Genomic DNA, 17,185 nt, shown 5'->3' on the forward strand with positions numbered 1-17,185 from the left:
TTTTAGAAAACTTAGATTATTATTATTATTTTGGTCATTATTTAGCTACAATTCTGTGTACATGACCTGGTGCTAAGGGGAATGATGTGTCCAGAAATGTAAGATACAGCCTAGATGGGGAGACAGAATTTCTCTGTGTGTGACTGAATAGTACTTGGCTCATATCACCATTAGAGCACAAATCATACCGTATTATCATTATCATTTTTTTTCATATCTGTCTCCCTCACAAGAATGACTAGCTAGAGGAATGAAAAAACCCTACAGAGCAATATATGTATTTTATGAGCATTTACATGGATGGAAATTACCTATGCCAGGTGGAGTGTTCAGAGGATTGAGATTTGAGCTGAGTGTTTAGGGGTGGTTTCAGTACAGATTGGGCTTCCCAGGTGGCTCAGGGGGTAAAGCATCTGCCTGCAATGCGGGACACCCAGGTTTGATACCTGGATCAGGAAGATCCCCTGGAGAAGGAAATGGCAACCCACTCCAGTATTCTTGCCTGGAGAATCCCATGGACGGAGGAGCCTAGTAGGCTACAGTCCACGGGGTCGCAAAGAGTCAGACATGACTAAGCAACTTCACTTTCTTTCTTTTCTTTTTCTTTCAATACAGATCAAACATGAAAACAGGGGTATATATCAGACAAGAAGCAGGGCAGAGTCTAACACTTACTTATCCCAGCTGTCACCTAGGTACTCTCTATCAGCCATCTAATTTAGTTCTTAAAACTACCTCGTGAGGAGGGGTTATTATACCCATTTCTCAGCTGAATACCTTGATAGTCAAAGAGTTGAAATAACTGTCCAGGGTCTCACAGCTTAAAAGTAGCAGAACAAGGCCTGAAAGCCAGATCTGCCCAACTCAAGACTCTGTACTTTCTACACTGTACCATACTGTCTCATCTAAAAGTAAGAACCAAGGGATTGCTTTGATAGGGCCAGTGAGGAGACTGGTTTAACAAAAGTAGAGCTGGAGTTAAAGTCCAGTGTTAGTGCCTGGGATAATAATTTGGGACCAACTCATAGAGGGCCTTGAATTTTTGCTAGGGAGTTTGAACTTTATCCTGTACGTTTTATAGCCACTGAGAAAATCTAGAAAAGCAATTTTCAAATACTTAAGGATTATGGATTAAAGTTGATTTTTTTACATTTACCTTAAAAAGTTTTGTAGAAGAAAAAATGATTATCAAGGTTTACTGACAAAAACTGAGTGAATATCAAAATCTGATAACACTCTTGCATAGTTACACATGTGTCTATTTCCGGATGGGGTTCATCAGGCCATGAATATTTCTGTGGCCTTTTCTTCAGTTAATATTATTTTATATGAATACGTTTTTCACCTAGCCTAAATCCTTGTTATTTCATGCATAATATGTATTGGTTAAATGCCTGTAAGAATTTAATTATTTCCTTTGTGCTTGAGTCTGACTTTGTGCTACTAAGAAACATGTTTTTGTGCTGATTGCTTATTTTTTCCTCTTGGGTTAATTTCTTTGGTCTGTTCTTCAAAGTGGATCAACTGGATCAATGAGCATGAACTGTCTCATATATATTATTTTGCATTTCATCCACATTGTTCCACAATTCTTGATGTCAGGCTATCTAGATAGAGTAAGCCCACTGTATAGTGCTACGAGCAATGTGTGCATGCATCTGTTCCAATATACTCCTGCCAGAACTGTTTTATTAAAAAAATTATGTGTATTTATTTTGTGCTGAGTCACATGGAGACTAGAGACATAGAGGTAGAAAGTTCAGTTAGGAGACTGCTACAATAGTCAAGGTTTAAGTGAAAAGAACCTGATTTTTTGGTGATGATGACTATAACAAATTCATCATCGGATATTGACCAAGCACCTGCTATGTGTCAGTCATAATACTAAACATGTTAGTGAAAAGTGAAAGTGAAGTCGTTCAGTCATGTCCGACTCTTTGCGACCCCATGGACTGTAGCCTATCAGGCTCCTCCGACCATGGGATTTTCCAGGCAAGAGTGCTGGAGTGGATTACCATTTCCTTCTCCAGGGGATCTTCCTGACCCAGGGATCGAACCCGCGTCTCCCGCATTGCAGGCAGACACTTTACCATCTGAGCCAGTACCTAAGTAAATTCTCCTAATGCCTCTGTAAGATAATGTATTATTGGTCTTAATTATATAGTTGAAGAAACTGAGACTGAGCAAATTGATATCCTCAGTTCAGTTCAGTTCAGTTGCTCAGTCATGTCCAACTCTTTGTGACCCCATGTACTGCAGCATGCCGGGCTTCCCTGTCTATCACCGACTCCTGGAGCTTACTCAAACTCATGTCCATCCATTCAGTGATCAGATATTGACTAAGCACATGCTATGTGTTTTATTGGTCTTTATATAGTTGAAGAAACTGAGACTGAGCAAATTGATGCCCTAGGTGACACAAATATGAAGTTTCAGAGCTGGAGTTCAAACATAGACTAGACTATCTGAAGGGATAGCTGCTAGAATAATTTTTTAATCCAGAATTGTTAGTAACCAAAAAGAAATGGGGACCAAGAAAGGTGGCCAATATCACTGCAATATTGGGTACCTCCGGAGGAGTAGTGTTCCATTTGGCTAACTGTCCAAATTTTTGTTGTTCTCTCTTCCAGGAGACTCTGACAGTTTCAGCAAAGTGCGGCCTCCAGGAGAAAAGCCAACCATCATCAGACCCCCAGTGAGGCCTCCAGACCCTCCCTGCCGGGCAACTACTACCCAGAAACCAGAACCAAAGCCAGATGTTATGGCTGGCAATGCAGGGGAAATCCCATCATCTGTGTAAGTAGGGCTGTTTTTCAACCTTGACCTAAAGCCCACCTTAGATCACTAAGAATGCTTTTAAGATTACCATTATGGTTGTAAAGGGTGTACAATGCACAACCCTGGGGCATCATTCACTTCATAGTGAAGGGAACTGTCATGGACCAGCCCTGTTCAGAGTTTTCTACTCAAAGCTTAAGGCTGGGAGAGTTTTCCTAAGAGCTTTCCTAAGCTGAAGTGTTTAAAACTTAATGCCTGATAGGAGACCCATTTTTCTTAGTTGCCCTGATCTCTGTAGGGTAATAAGATTACCTGCTGCTTTCATGCTTCCTTGGCCTGGAAATTTTTTATCTTATTATTACTACTTGTTTTAAAGTAATTTAATGAACAGATTTGTTCATTTTACTTGTACTTTAAGGCTTTTTTAAAAAAAGAGAAAGTATGATTTTAAAAATTTTCCTAAATGACTCTCATTCTCCATAGAGCATCTTACAGGGTAAGAACAGAACGAATATCCAGCAGGCCTTCCTGAGGCTGGCTTGCAAGCCAAGATACCAGGGATAGAGCAGCTAAGATGGGGCCACAGCACCCCTTAGGGACCTGCCTTGCTTGGCCACAAAACTAGCCTGGCTGGCCTCTCTGTAGCCAGTGCCTGGGACCACTCTCAGTATCCTGCTTCCTGGTTTTCCTTTTTCTTGTGTTTATTGTCTCATAATTGTAAAATTGAGGAAGTAAGAAAATAAAAGCCTCTACCGCTTGGACTGATTAGCTAAGTGTATTTACATAATGCCAAAAACTATACTCTGAAACCAAGAACTTGTTTCACTTATTTCTCCCAAGACTAGCCTGAATGCATATCATACTTAGAACATTCTGAACCAAGGGGAAGCAGAGGGTATCAGCCATAGCCTTGGGAGTGCCTATGGTGTCTGAGCCATTTCACATTCTGATATGTAGATTTTCCCTCAGACCCAGATCCTTTGTAAGCTAAGGCAGAACGTGGCATTGGTGGCCTGTCTGGTTCATATTTTATTCTCCTTTCCATTGGCCATTGGTTCTCACACATATTTCAGAGCAGTTGATGGGACTTGGTTGACTTCTGTTTGCAGAGTGGCTTCCAGGACCAGATTCTTTGAAACAGCTTCCCGGAAAACAGGAAGGTAAGAGATGCAGGTGACAGAACTGAAACCAAATCACTTTTTAACAAATGCATCATGAGTGTGTCATTTACTCTCTTAACATTCCCCTTTTCTGTTTCCTGTAGCTCTGTCTCTGTCTGACTGTGTTTGTTCCTTTCTCTCCCCCAACACTGTCTTTCTGTCTCCCCAGTCTTAACTTGTGTTTCTGCCTTTTCCCTATACCTGTGTGTCTCTCTGCCTTTGTCACTCTTACCTATTTGTTTCTTTTACACTATTTCTTTCTCCGTCTCTGTAATTCTCAGTCTCTTTATCTCTCTTTGTGTTTTTTCTACTTATGTCTCTGTTTCTTTGTCTCTCAGTTTCCCTATCTCTTTGACTCTTTTTTTCTCTCTCTCTCCATGTCTCTCTTTCTTTGTCTGTCTCTATATTTGTTGTCTCTGCCTCTCTGACTCTGTTTTTCAATCTCTCTCTCTCTCTCTCTCTCTCTCTCTCACACACACACACACACACACACACAGAGTACTCACATGCCAAGTGGTATTGCAAAAATATTATGCTCATTGTAGGTCTTTTTTTTTGTTAGTTTGCTTATTTAGATCCTATTTTATTCTAAAAGGACAACAGATAGAAATATATAGAGTGCAACATTCTAACAAAAACAGCCTTAGAATGAGCATAGTCCTGATTCCAGAGGTAAGCATTAGACTTAGGTGGTTGTTTTCAAACTGGCTGCACATATAAATCACCTGGAAAATTTTGAGGGAAAAGAAAATGAACACAGATTCCTACCTTGCACTCTAGACTCATTTAAACAGAATCTCCAGGAGTAGGACCTGGGAATCTAGGTTTTTACATTTCTTTCCTTTCTTCCTTCCAATTAATTTGTTTTTAAAATTCTTCAAGTGCTGGTATAAACTTTTCAAGGCCTATCATTTGGGACCCGTTAGATTGGAACACCTGGAGAAATGATTGCTTATCCTTCAGGGACTCTTCTGTGAGTTCACTTAGTGTTGCTTATCAGAGAGATCAAAATTGTGTTTCCTGGTTGGTAATAGGAGTGTAACTCTTCTGGGTGTTCAATTAAAAGCAGAGTAATATGCTTTTACCAGCACTGGAGCTGGGATAGGTTAGACATCATTTAGTTAAAATTGTGGGCCCTGACTCACCAGGACATGATTCTGAATAGCAGGCCACTCAAATTCTGCTTGGCAGTCAGCCACATGGAACTCTAGTCTAGACCATATTCTCCTTAGACAATAATTTACCATTTATTCTACCATAACAGATGAAAGCAAGGTCAAAGCCTTAGATTTCTTTTACTAATATAATGAAAATAAAGTTTTTACCTAGAATATTTTTTGAAGCAGGCTTAATCAGATAGCCTTGAGGGGAAAAAAAGAAAAACAGAAAGAGACACCTTAATATTCTTAAAGCATCTGCCTATAAGCAGGACTATTTACTACTTCTGGGTAGTCCTTCCTCCCTCCCTAGGATAAGCCATACGATAAATAAATACCAGGAAAATAGAATAAAACAATCTTGAGTTAACAGAATGAAGTGCGCATATCTAAAGGAAAGCTTTTTAGAGGTGGTGGTATCTGAGATGGAACTTGAAAGGTGGGTAGAATACACTGAAAATGAGAACGATTGCTCTGTAGCCTTGAACAGGGAACCAAGGCATTGAGCTGTACATGTACTAGGCATGAACAAAGTCCAGTAGAATCTTTAAGGCAGTTTGATTTCTAATAGGGAAACTGTAGCCAAACTGGTGTTGAAAATGTGGAAAGATTGGTAACCATTGCCTAGGCTTTGTCATAGTGCTCAGAGAAATCTTGGACCAACTGCAACATAGGGTACTATGGCCAAAGCAGGCACTTCAAGATGGAGGATGACCCTACCAGTCCTATAGTCAGGCCTCTGGAACCTAAATTTAATCCTCTTCCTTATCCCCAGATTCTATCTTGGCAGGAGTGTGTGTAAGACCAAGCTGGGTACACCAGTCCTCCAATATGTCATGAGTCACCTGCCTAGGTACCTACAGAGTCCTCCCACTCAGCATCCACATGACAAAAGCACCCCTTCCGTCTAGACCCACTTTTTAAAATTAATTTATTTATTTTAATTGTAGGCTAATTACTTTATAATATTGTGGTGGGTTTTGCCATAAACTGACATGAATCAGTCACGGGTGTACATATGTCCCCCCCATGCTGAACTCCCTCCCTTCTCTCTCCCCATCCCACCCTGGTGCACTGCACCACCAGCTTTGAGCGCCCTGTTTCATGCATTGAACTTGGACTGGTCATCTATTGCACATATGGTAATATACATGTTTCAACACTATTCTCTCAGATCATCTCACCCTTGCCTTCTCCCACAGAGTCCAAAAGTCTGTTCTTTATATCTGTGCCTCTCTTGCTGTCTCGCATATAGGGCCATCATTACCATCTTTCTAAATTCCATATATATATATATGTGTGTGTTAATATACTGTATTGGTGTTTTTCTTTCTGACCCCAGTTTTGTAACCACCATTTTCATCAGTGCATCTACATGCTGGCTGCTGGTCAAAATTCTTAGACTAGCCACAGTCAGTCTCATCTCATCACTAATGAAAATGATAATCTATTTAACCTTTGCTGTGCCCCTTTTTGCCTCCAATTTGTACACCTGACTATATGTAACCTGATATTTGAATGACCTCACTTTTCATTTATCTCTCTTATACAACAATTTAAAAATTAAAAACTCAAAAGAGAAAGGAGGGGAAAATATTTCAGTAAGACAGAACCACTTATGCAACGCAAGGTCACAAAGTGCTTAGTGTTCCACTTTGGCTGGAATGTTGGGGTGAGGGGAAGGAAGCTCAGCTGGAAGTGAGACCAGGAAGATGGATTGGGGCCAGATTGTAAAGGCCTTATATACCATACCAAGGAGTTCAGTCTTTATTCTCTAGTCATTATGAAGAGCTTAAAAGCTTAAAAAATGACAATGCATATTCTAATCTGCATGAATTATTTTGAAATACACACACTTTCTGTTGGTAAAGAGGAAGATAGGAGAGTAAAACCTGAAGGCAGTGAGACCAATTAGGAGGCTAATCATCCTAGCAAGAGTTGATGAGGTCCTGATATATGGCATTGTTAGCAGGAATAGAATGAAAGGATAGATTCGAGGTAGACTCAGTAAGACCTTGGAGAAGGCAATGGCACCCCACTCCAGCACTCTTGCCTGGAAAATCCCATGGACGGAGGAGCCTGGTGGGCCGCAGTTCATGGGGTCGCTAAGAGTCAGACAAGACTAAGCAACTTCACTTTCACTTTTCAGTTTCATGCACTGGAGAAGGAAATGGCAACCCACTCCAGTGTTGCCTGGAGAATCCTAGGGATGGGGAAGCCTGGTGGGCTGCCGTCTATGGGGTTGCACAGAGTCAGACACGACTGAAGCGGCTTAGCAGCAGCAGCAGTAAGACCTTAATGACTTTTCAAATATGGAACATTGGAGAAGGATGAAGAGAGAAAAAGTCTAACTTGGACAGCTGGGTAGATGGTAGCAATAGTAAATCATGGTGGAACAGGTTTTGTGGAAAACTTTCTCTGATCAATTTTGGACACAGTGTGTATTAAGATTCTGTGTGACATCCAGATAGTAATGACCAATGGGTAACTACAACTTAGACTAGTAATTGGTACTGGACCTACATACATTTAGGGGTAGAATTATTGAGTACCGACACTGTACAAATTTATTCACATATATTACAATATGAATAGTAGCCTTTGGGGGTGAAGGTGGGGTCTCAGTGCTTGATGGGGATTGAAATCATGAATGGGAATAAGATCACTCAGGGAGTAGGTATAAATAGACTTAAGAGAGAGGAGAAAAACAATGTTGAGAACATAGCCCTGGGACCAGCTGTTGTCTGGGATTTTCTGCCCACATTATATGGACTTTAATTATCCAGGGTTTTCTCTTTCCTCCAACCATCTCTAGACAAGGTGACCCTAGGGCTGATCTAAAGACATCAAGATCCAGGCAAAGCTTGTCTGGTCTCTGAGGCAAAGGAAGATTCATGTTCCATACAAGGCATTTGCCTTTCCTCTTTGCCCTTCTCTCATTGGAGATAATCATAGAATGTAGTCTTTGGTCTTAGGCCAATTTCTCTGGTCTCCCCTAGCCTCCCATTGTATGACACTCAAAGGATTGTGGTAGCACCTGAAAGGTGTTTTTGTGTCTGGGACACTGGGCTCTCTAAATCTGCTAGAGAGGTAGCCTAACCTATAACCATGGAGTGAGATGTTTTGAAATATCTGGATGGAATCACTTCCTAATTTTTCAAATGGCCGGATTGGCACGGCCTTAGAAGGGTTACCCACCCACTTGTTTTGCCTTTCCAGTTCTGATTTCTAGAGTCTTAGTGAAATGTCTTTCATCCTTTACCCGCAGTTCTCAAGGCAGACTTCCTGGAGATGAGAGTTGAGGCCTCAGGTATGTAGTATCCTCTTCTGATTACAAAACCTTGTTACACATATGCCTTCTTTATGAGATCTGAGTTTTTGAGAACTGGAATGCCATATAGGTCCAGAGGGTGGGAATTAACCTCCGTGACTCAGTTTACTACTTTGTAATTACATGATCCTTATACTTACTGTCTTTTTATACTGAGGTTCTCTATGTTTTTAAGTTTACTTTCTCTTTCTTTCTCTCTCAGCCAAACTACAGTATAATTATATGAATTGCCTTTGAATCAAGGTCATTAGAAATCCTAGATTGTGACATTTGGGGCAATTACATTTCCTTTCCTGGGCCTCAATTTCCTAATATGTAAAATGAAATGTTTGGAACCTTTTAATTCTGACATCCTTTGGGTCTGTAAGAATATCAGTAAACTCTCATTTGATATTTTGGTAGGTCCAAAGAGTCTACCTTAGTATTTGTAGAAGGATTTCATTCCTTCAGCCCAAATCACTATTTCATACTCCTTGAATCTTCATCCTTAGTTCTTTGTATATGTCAAATGCAAAGTGCTTTCACATCCATTAACTCATTTAGTCCATATCAAATGTCAAAAATAAGGAAGATAATATGTTTCACTAAACATATAAAGAAACTGAGGTTCAGAGGGGATACGTAACTTACTAAGATCACCAGAGCCATGGAGATCATGGAAATTTCTTTCTCTGCCTAGTTCTGATTGACAGTCAGATTGTTGGCATGATATAAACCAATACATGCATAAACAAGATCCAGGTATCTGGAGCAGAGCTTTCCACGTACTCCTCAGCCTTCCTTTTCTTCCTATCACTGCCAGTCCTCAGAAGGTCTGTGGGTAGATAAGCTTTTTCTTATCAGCTCTCATAAAGGTAAAGTCCCAGTAAAAGGAAATCTGGAGTTATTGTAGGGCCATAAAGGCAGTGACCATTCCGCAAGGGGTGGGGGGGCGGGTAATCTCAGAGATATCAGGCTTCTATATCCCCTGTAGACTTTTTGAGGATTAGAGTTCAGGCTAAAAGCACAGGGTTTCCAGCCCTGATTATAGCACCATATTGGGACTGGTCTATGGAATGAGTTATAAGGGCTTTTTCCTAGCCAGCTGCTGTTGCTCAGCAGATTTGCTACCTACCACAAGAGGCCCTACTGCCCAGTGGCTATTAAGTGCTTAACCAATCATAGCTAATTCCTTACTCTCTTCTTTCCCTTTCAGGTTGTAAAATCCTTGGCCTCAGGGGACCCTTTCCAGATTCTAGAAGGGTCTTCTTCAAACCCTTGTGTGCTGAAGAGCAGATTCTTCCTGTCCCTGCACCTTCAGGCTCTGGGAGGCTATAAAATAAGGGGCACATGTCCTATACACAAGTTTATTTCTCCTTTGTATTCTGTCTTCATTCCCCTAGAAGGTCTATCTTGAGCTCCTATAAGACTGTGAATGGTTGAACTTCCTCAAGCCAGACTGCAGAAACCAAGCTGTCCACTGACCTGAGTCGAAGAGAGGAGCTCAGTTTTCAACTGTTCTCTGAACTTCCTGCCTCCTCAAAAGGCCATCTATCTCTGAAAGATTTGGGGCTAAAGATTGATCTCAGAAGTCTTACCCTGAACTAAAAGTTACTTGAGTTGGGGCCATTGATTACCTTGGAAGTAAGGGAGTAGGAATGTTTGCTGAATTTCAGAGGCTCTTACCATGTCTTTCTTACTGAAGATATGGAACCTAGTGCCAGTTTGGAGCTCTGGCATGGTACCACATTGCCAAGAATGCATCTGCTCCTATGGCCCAGACAGAAAGAGTGATGCCTCTATACTCCCTCCAATGTGGACTCAGGAAGGTGGCCTTCCTGCTTTTACATACTTAGGACAAATCTGCAAAGCATGTTTTGCATGTCAAAGCCTATGTCTATTTGAGTTATTCTTCTTCCTGCTTTGTCCTAACAGCTTCCTTTCCAAGCAATCAGAAAGAAACAAAAGCTTAAAACAGTTCTTTTTTTTTTTTTTTTTTTTAAGGCGGACTGCATTTGTTCTGTAGGAGTTCCATTTTGGGATCAAATGCTGGGGAAAATTGTTAAGATGGATAAAGGCCAGGTAGTTGTCATTGTTGTTTCATGTTTGCTGTTTGAAGATAAGCTATTTTATCGCCTGAGAAAAACAGTTCTTAACCCAGTATCTATGGACTCAGGAACTTCATAAAGCCTCTGAAATGGTATGTAGACTTCCACAACAATGTGCCTTTTCTGAGGAAATGGTCCATAACATTCTAGTGAATTTCAAATTGGACCTGTGACATAATAAAGATTAAGAACCACAGCCCTTGAGACAAAAGACTCTTTTTACAATTCCTAAAATAATTGATTAGAAAGGCCTTTCAGTATTATTTAGTCAAACTGCTTAGTTTACTATTGTGGAAACTGAGGCAGAGCAAGTTAGCAGCTGTGCCTAAACAGGATCCAATATCCCTACTCAAGGTTCTTTCAATTATACCATGCTTATTAAGCAAAGGGCCTCATGATTGGTAGCTTTAGGGGCCACCATTTTGAGAGTTTGGCTTTTACCCTCTTTCTTGAGCCACATATACTTGCCACCAAATGGGACTTCCAGAACTAAGCTCCTGGTCTTCCTCATTTGATGTTTCAATCATTGAAAAGGAACTAAAACACAATTAATTAGTGAAGTGAGTCAGAAATCTGACAAGTAGACATTTCTGATTCCTATTTGTTGAAGAGAAGCTGCTGGAAAAAGTGTCACCACTTGTTCCCATACAGGTGCCTTGATTTAAGGATAGGTTTTAAGATAGCCTGTCTTTCAGTTCAGTTCATTCACTCAGTTGTGTTCGACTCTTTGCGACCCCATGAATCGCAGCACGCCAGGCCTCCCTGTCCATAACCAACTCCCAGAGTTCACTCAAACTCATGTCCATCGAGTTGGTGATGCCATCCAGCCATCTCATCCTCTGTTAAATCTGTGTAATTTTGGGTTGGCCAAAAATTCATTCAGGTTTTTCCATATGATGATACAGAAAAACCCAAATGAACTTTTTGACCAGCCCAATATAATGTGGTCCAGTGTGAGAGAAAGGACTTTCCTATTGGACTCTTCTAGCAAGGCCCCACTAGTGCACTTACTATAGTATCAAGAAGAAGCATAGACATGGGGAAAAGAGGAGGTGAGAGATGGGGTGATGAGAAGAGAATGCATACATGCACTAACCAACTCTGAGATGCCTTTGGAACAGTGTTACTGAAAGGCAATAGCTACTTTCAAGATTTAACTCTGCTGCTGCTGCTGCTAAGTCACTTCAGTGGTGTCTGACTCTGTGCGACCCCATAGACAGCAGCCCACCAGGCTCCCCCGTCCCTGGGATTCTCCAGGCAAGAACACTAGAATGGGCTGCCATTTCCTTCTCCAATGCATGAAAGTGAAAAGTGAAAGTGAAGTCGCTCAGTCATGTCCGACTCTTCGCGACCCCATGGACTGCAGCCTACCAGGCTCCTCCACCCATGGGATTTTCCAGGCAAGAGTACTGGAGTGGGTTGCCATTGCCTTCTCTGAGATTTAACTCTTAAGTATGGCTTATTGATGAGTTCGTGACATGTTATCTGACATAAACACACTGAGAGACTTTGTGGAAATAATTTAGTAGAAATTTGACAACATTCTTAATGAAGGTGTATCCAAGTGGCCATATTGAACTCTCAGCTCTACCCAGTCTCAAAGGTCAAGTTGCTAAGAAACCAGGAGCAAGTAAGCCAAGTGGCTACCATTCTACCTGCTGCTCACCCCCAAACAGAATCTCTGTGAGGCCTGGTGGACTCAGTCAGGAAGTACTTATTGAGCCCTAATCTCAGAGCTGTGGACTCTCTGTTCTGTCCCATTAGATGACTAACTAAACCAAGCCGGTATGCAGATTTTAGCCACAGAAGCAGTGTCCATTCGAGCCTCAGTACTTTTGAAGATATTAGAGATATGGGTTCACTGTGGTTTCCTTGGGGGGAAATTCCACAATCAGTTTGTATTCCACCACAAATATTGAGAGATTATTGAGAACCAGAGAAAATGAAAGTCACTCAGTTGTGTCCAAATCTTTGCGACCCCATGGACTGTACAGTCCATGGAATTTTCCAGGCCAGAATACTAGAATGGGTAGCCTTTCCCTTCTCCAGTTCTTCATCCCAACCCAAGGATCAAACCCAGGTCTCCCGCATTGGATTTTCCAGGCAAAAGTACTGGAGTGGGAGAGAAACTGGCTAATGGATGAACTGTAAATCTTGAGCTGACAGTGATAGCATTTATTAAGCACCTACTAAGTGCTAGGTGCTTCATATACACTATATCCTTTAGTCCCTACAACAATCATACAAGTGGGTACTATCCTCATCTTACAGATAAAGGATTTATGGCCCAGCAGGCTAAAATAACTGGCACAAGGTCACACAAGTAAACAACTGTTTTTCTAATCCAGGTCTCTCTGATTCTGCACTCCATATTGTTTTCCTTTTGTAATATAATGGCCATATTACTGGAGCTGACATGACTCTCTGACCCTTGCCTGATTAACAAAATATTAAAAGGCAAGCATTTGAGGGGAAGGAGGGAATGCAGGTCCAATTTACTGGGGAAGAAAAAACTGGGCTGAAAGTGATTTCTGTTATGTTTCCTCCTCCCATTCAGTATGACCATTTGTTATGGTTTTTAAAAAGATCATTTACTTTTACCTTGTGACACGAAAGATTTATTTTTGTTGGTAGTTGTCAAATCCTTGGCTTAGGGGCTTTTCAAAGAAAAAAAGGCCCTTCTATATGTCTGTTACTTCCCCAAAGTTCTAGCATGTGCAGTGTCACCCTGAGACTGGTGACATCCACACATGTAGTTTGACAAAATGAAATGATCTTGGTGCTTCTGCAATACTTGATGCCTTGGGATCAAATCCCTATTAAGGGTTTTCTGTGGTGACAGCAAAAGTTAAGAGATGATTTAGAATAAAAAATATTAGTGAATTTTTTGTTTAAAAAATATGAGGGATATTGTACAGCCACTGAGGGGCAAAACTCAGCATCCAAGTTGAGTAATAAGTGGTGTCATGTAGACTATATCTAAAATAAGTTGCTATTATGTGAAAGAATCCTTCCCTTTTCAAGAAGTTCTTTAATTCTGTAATAACTAAAATAAATAAAGTAATGAAAAAGTACTTCTGTGACTAGAAAAATTGCTTTTGAAAGAATGTAGATCAATGATACTATGTTTAATATAGCTGCCTCTAATGGCCTCGACACATTACAAGCCCAGAAAAAGCTTCAGAAGCATTTAAAAATTGCAGAGAAAAGCAAGATACCTTGAAGAGATGTTTCTGATGAAGAAAAGCCTCCATTTTCATAAGGAAAAGAATCATTTGATACCAAGGACATTAATAGATCCTAGAAAGATGCCTTTATGAAATACATATGTAACATCAGAAGAAAAAGAATTAGATCCTGGAGTACATTCACATGACTTTTAATAAAGTATACAGACTGTCTAGTATTATTGGCCTCTATCTTCAGTTTGTCAGGGAAACAATCTTTGAGCATATTATGCATAATCCAATCATTGTTCCTGTTGTCTTCTGTAATTCTAAGGAAATATAGGGCTCAGAATCTGTTTGTACATAGGGATCTCCATCTGCAGTCTATTTTGCACCAAGTCCAGTTATTCCTTAAGGCCTCACAACATCACTGTGTGAAAGTGACAGCCCCATTCTACAGATAAGAAAACTTGAGACTCAGGAAGATGAGAAATAATTTGCCCAATGTCATACAGTTAGGGATTGATTAAAAACCCAGCACTAGAAGCTACAGGAGCAATCCTGTTTCTAATATAGCACACTACTCCAAGTGGTAAAGGAATTCTGACAATAAGTGGAGATGATGTTTAGAAATGAGACTAACATCTGCAAGTTTTGCTACTCAAAATATGGTCCATAATCAGCCTCAGCATCAGTATTACCTGGGAGCTTATGAGAAATACAGACTCCTGGGCCCCCTCCCAGACATCTGAAATCAGAAGTTGTATTTTAATAAGATATCCAGGAGATAACTATGCACATTAAAATTTGAGAAGCACGGATTGTAAGCCAAAGTAGGTTGAGGAAGGAGATATCTTGGTGAGGTAAAGACCAAAAATGGTAGATAAGACCAATCTGGTATGTTGGAAATGTTTACAAAGATTGTGTCCATAGCTGCCTGCTTCTTACATTGCTTTGTACATGGTCTTATACTTTGATGAAATATAAATGAAGATTTTCTACTTCAAAGAATAGTGAAACCACCTTAAGACTGAAAGTTACCTGAGTTTCAAATCTCTGAGCATTAAAAGCAGTAGAAAGGCAACATGGAACATTGTAAAGAGTTCATTCAGGAGTGTTGGGGGTCCAGACTCACTCCTCACTGCCTGTTTGTAATGCTGAGCAAGTCTCCCCTAAATTGTCTACCTTTAAACCAGGTAGTCTCAAAAGGTATTTTCAGTTTTGACATTCAGTTATTCTCAGCTGTGGATTTTAACTACAGTCAACCTTATAATGAAAGCATGGGCAATTCTACCAGGTTTTGTCTGCCCAGAGATTAGTATCTTAGTTCACATGAGAAGGAGTATTCTGAGAGGAAATACCACAGTCATGACAAAGCTACATTAATGGAAATTGCAAGAAACTGGGAGGAGCATGACTCTAGTTAACCGATTTGAAATTGGCAAGTATTTTAATTAATGTATAACCAAGATATCCATATTCCTTTGAGAACCAGCTGCTTCAAACCACATACTTGGAAATCAACTCTTATATCCTGAATAGGGGTACTTAACAAAATTTAATAAAACTCCTCTAATTTGGGATTTGGGGTAGGAGAGACCTGTAAAAAAGACACTTGCTCATCCTCCAGCTGGCATCTCTCCAGGTGATTCTGATCCTCATTAGCTGAAAACAACTAGTTATAATCTAACCTCTTAAAATGGAGAAACAGACTCAGAGAGGAGAAGGAACTGATCTAAGGTCACGTGCCAAAACCAGTGGCAGAAAACAGGTGCTCAGTGTACCACCCCAAGGGCCTTTCAACTCTACTTCCTTTGGGTGACTAGTTTACCAGAATCAAGATCTCTGCTTCCAGCAGTAAGGCACACACTGGGAAGGATGAATATGCCTTCCATCTGAGTACTTTGCTTCCATCACATGTTCACACTCATTTCTTTATTAGGCTCAGAGAGATAACATAACTTGCCCAAGGTCACACAGATAGGAAATAGACTTGTACCTAGGTTTTCTGATTTCACCTATGCTTCACTACTTCTCTAGGAGAGAAGCAGCCCTCCAAACCCTCAGCACTTCTCCTGGGAAATGTCAGGAGCTCTACGCTTTTAATTGCTTTAATCCAGTTGCTTCAAAACAGATCAATTTTTTCCCTACTGGAGAATATACTAACAGGTTTATAACTTGTAACTCTGCAGAGCACACTTATGTTCATCATTTTGTTCTCAGACCCATAAAGTAGGTAAGACAAGGTATTAAGCCCTCATTTGACATGTACAAAGTAAGGCACAAAACCACTGTATTAATTTTCTATTCCTGCTGTAACAAATGATGACAAACTTAGTAGCCCATCACGCTCCTTTGTCCATGGAATTCTTCAAGCAAGAATACTGGAGTGGGGAGTCATTCGCTTCTCCAAGGGATCTTCCTAACGCAAATGCAGGTCTCCTGCATTGCAGGCAGATTCATTACTGTGTGAGCCACCATCTGCTATATGCCAAATATGAGCCTTAGTACTTTGCATGAGTTTACTGAATTTGTCCAGATAATATTCCTATGAGGTAAGTACTGGCATTTGCCTCATTTTACAGGTGAGAAAACTGAGGCACAGAATAGCTACATAATTTGCCCACATTCCCTCAGCCAGAAAAGGGTGAATTCAGGATTCAAATTCAGACTTCGTACATGCATGCTGAGTTGCTTCACTCATGTCTGACTCTATGCAACCTTATGGACTGTAGCCTGTCAGGCTCCTCCGTCCATGAGATTCTCCAGGCAAGAATATTGGAGCGGGTTACCATGCCCTCCTCCAGGGAATCTTCCCAACCCAGGGATCAAACCCACATCACTTACGTCTCCCGCAGTGGCAGGTGGTTTCTTTACCATTAGCGCCACATGGGAAGCCCACAAACTGAGACCATTCCCTTGACTAAGTCCTTGTGTCTTCTACAAGACTGAGAAAATTCTCCTAGAGGAGACATAAAAGTCAAATTAATGTCCCTTGCACCTTTGATGCTCTAAGCTTGCCCTCAGAGCCCTGGCATTCTGATAATCCAAGTCAGCACAGCTGAGTATCCTGAAGGAGTCAGAGACTTGCTGTGTTTTATGGGGTCAGTGGGGGGCTTTCCCATTGGCTCAGCAGTAAAGAATCTTCCTGCAATGCAGTAGATGCAGGTTCAATCCCTGGCCAGGAAAATCTCTGGAGGAGGGCATGGCAACCCACTCCAGTATTCTAGCCTGGAGAATCCCGTGGACAGAGGAGCCTGGCAGGCTATAGTCCATAGGGTCACAAAGAGTTGGACACAACTGAACCAAATGAGCATGCATGCACACATGGGGCCAATGGAGTGCAAAGCGAAGGTGCCCAACATTTTCTCAGAGACTGGAAGAAAAGGAGCGTGTCAGTCCAGGTAGGTGGGGTCTATATGGGTTGGTCCAGGGACTTCCCTGGTAGCTCAGTGGCAAAGAAACCACCTGCAAATGAAGAAGACATGGGTTCAATCCCTGATCT

At 41.0% G+C, this 17,185-nt stretch overlaps 1 protein-coding gene across 5 annotated transcripts in view; it reads left to right on the forward strand.

Moving 5' to 3' along the window:
- The window catches only part of OPHN1 (oligophrenin 1), a 627,556-nt gene extending 613,637 nt beyond the window's left edge, over nucleotides 1-13,919 (forward strand). For all 5 annotated transcript variants that reach the window (XM_070784718.1, XM_070784715.1, XM_070784720.1 and 2 more), the window contains 4 exons: nucleotides 2,631-2,796; nucleotides 3,888-3,938; nucleotides 8,364-8,405; nucleotides 9,622-13,919. In XM_070784718.1, the coding sequence (XP_070640819.1) occupies nucleotides 2,631-2,796; nucleotides 3,888-3,938; nucleotides 8,364-8,397 (251 nt within the window). In that variant the 3' untranslated portion in view covers nucleotides 8,398-8,405; nucleotides 9,622-13,919. The remainder of the gene's footprint in view (nucleotides 1-2,630; nucleotides 2,797-3,887; nucleotides 3,939-8,363; nucleotides 8,406-9,621) is intronic.
- Nucleotides 13,920-17,185: the final 3,266 nt, after the last annotated feature.

Source organism: Bos indicus, chromosome X (assembly GCF_029378745.1).
Source record: "Bos indicus isolate NIAB-ARS_2022 breed Sahiwal x Tharparkar chromosome X, NIAB-ARS_B.indTharparkar_mat_pri_1.0, whole genome shotgun sequence".
Taxonomy (NCBI): Eukaryota; Metazoa; Chordata; class Mammalia; order Artiodactyla; family Bovidae; genus Bos; species Bos indicus.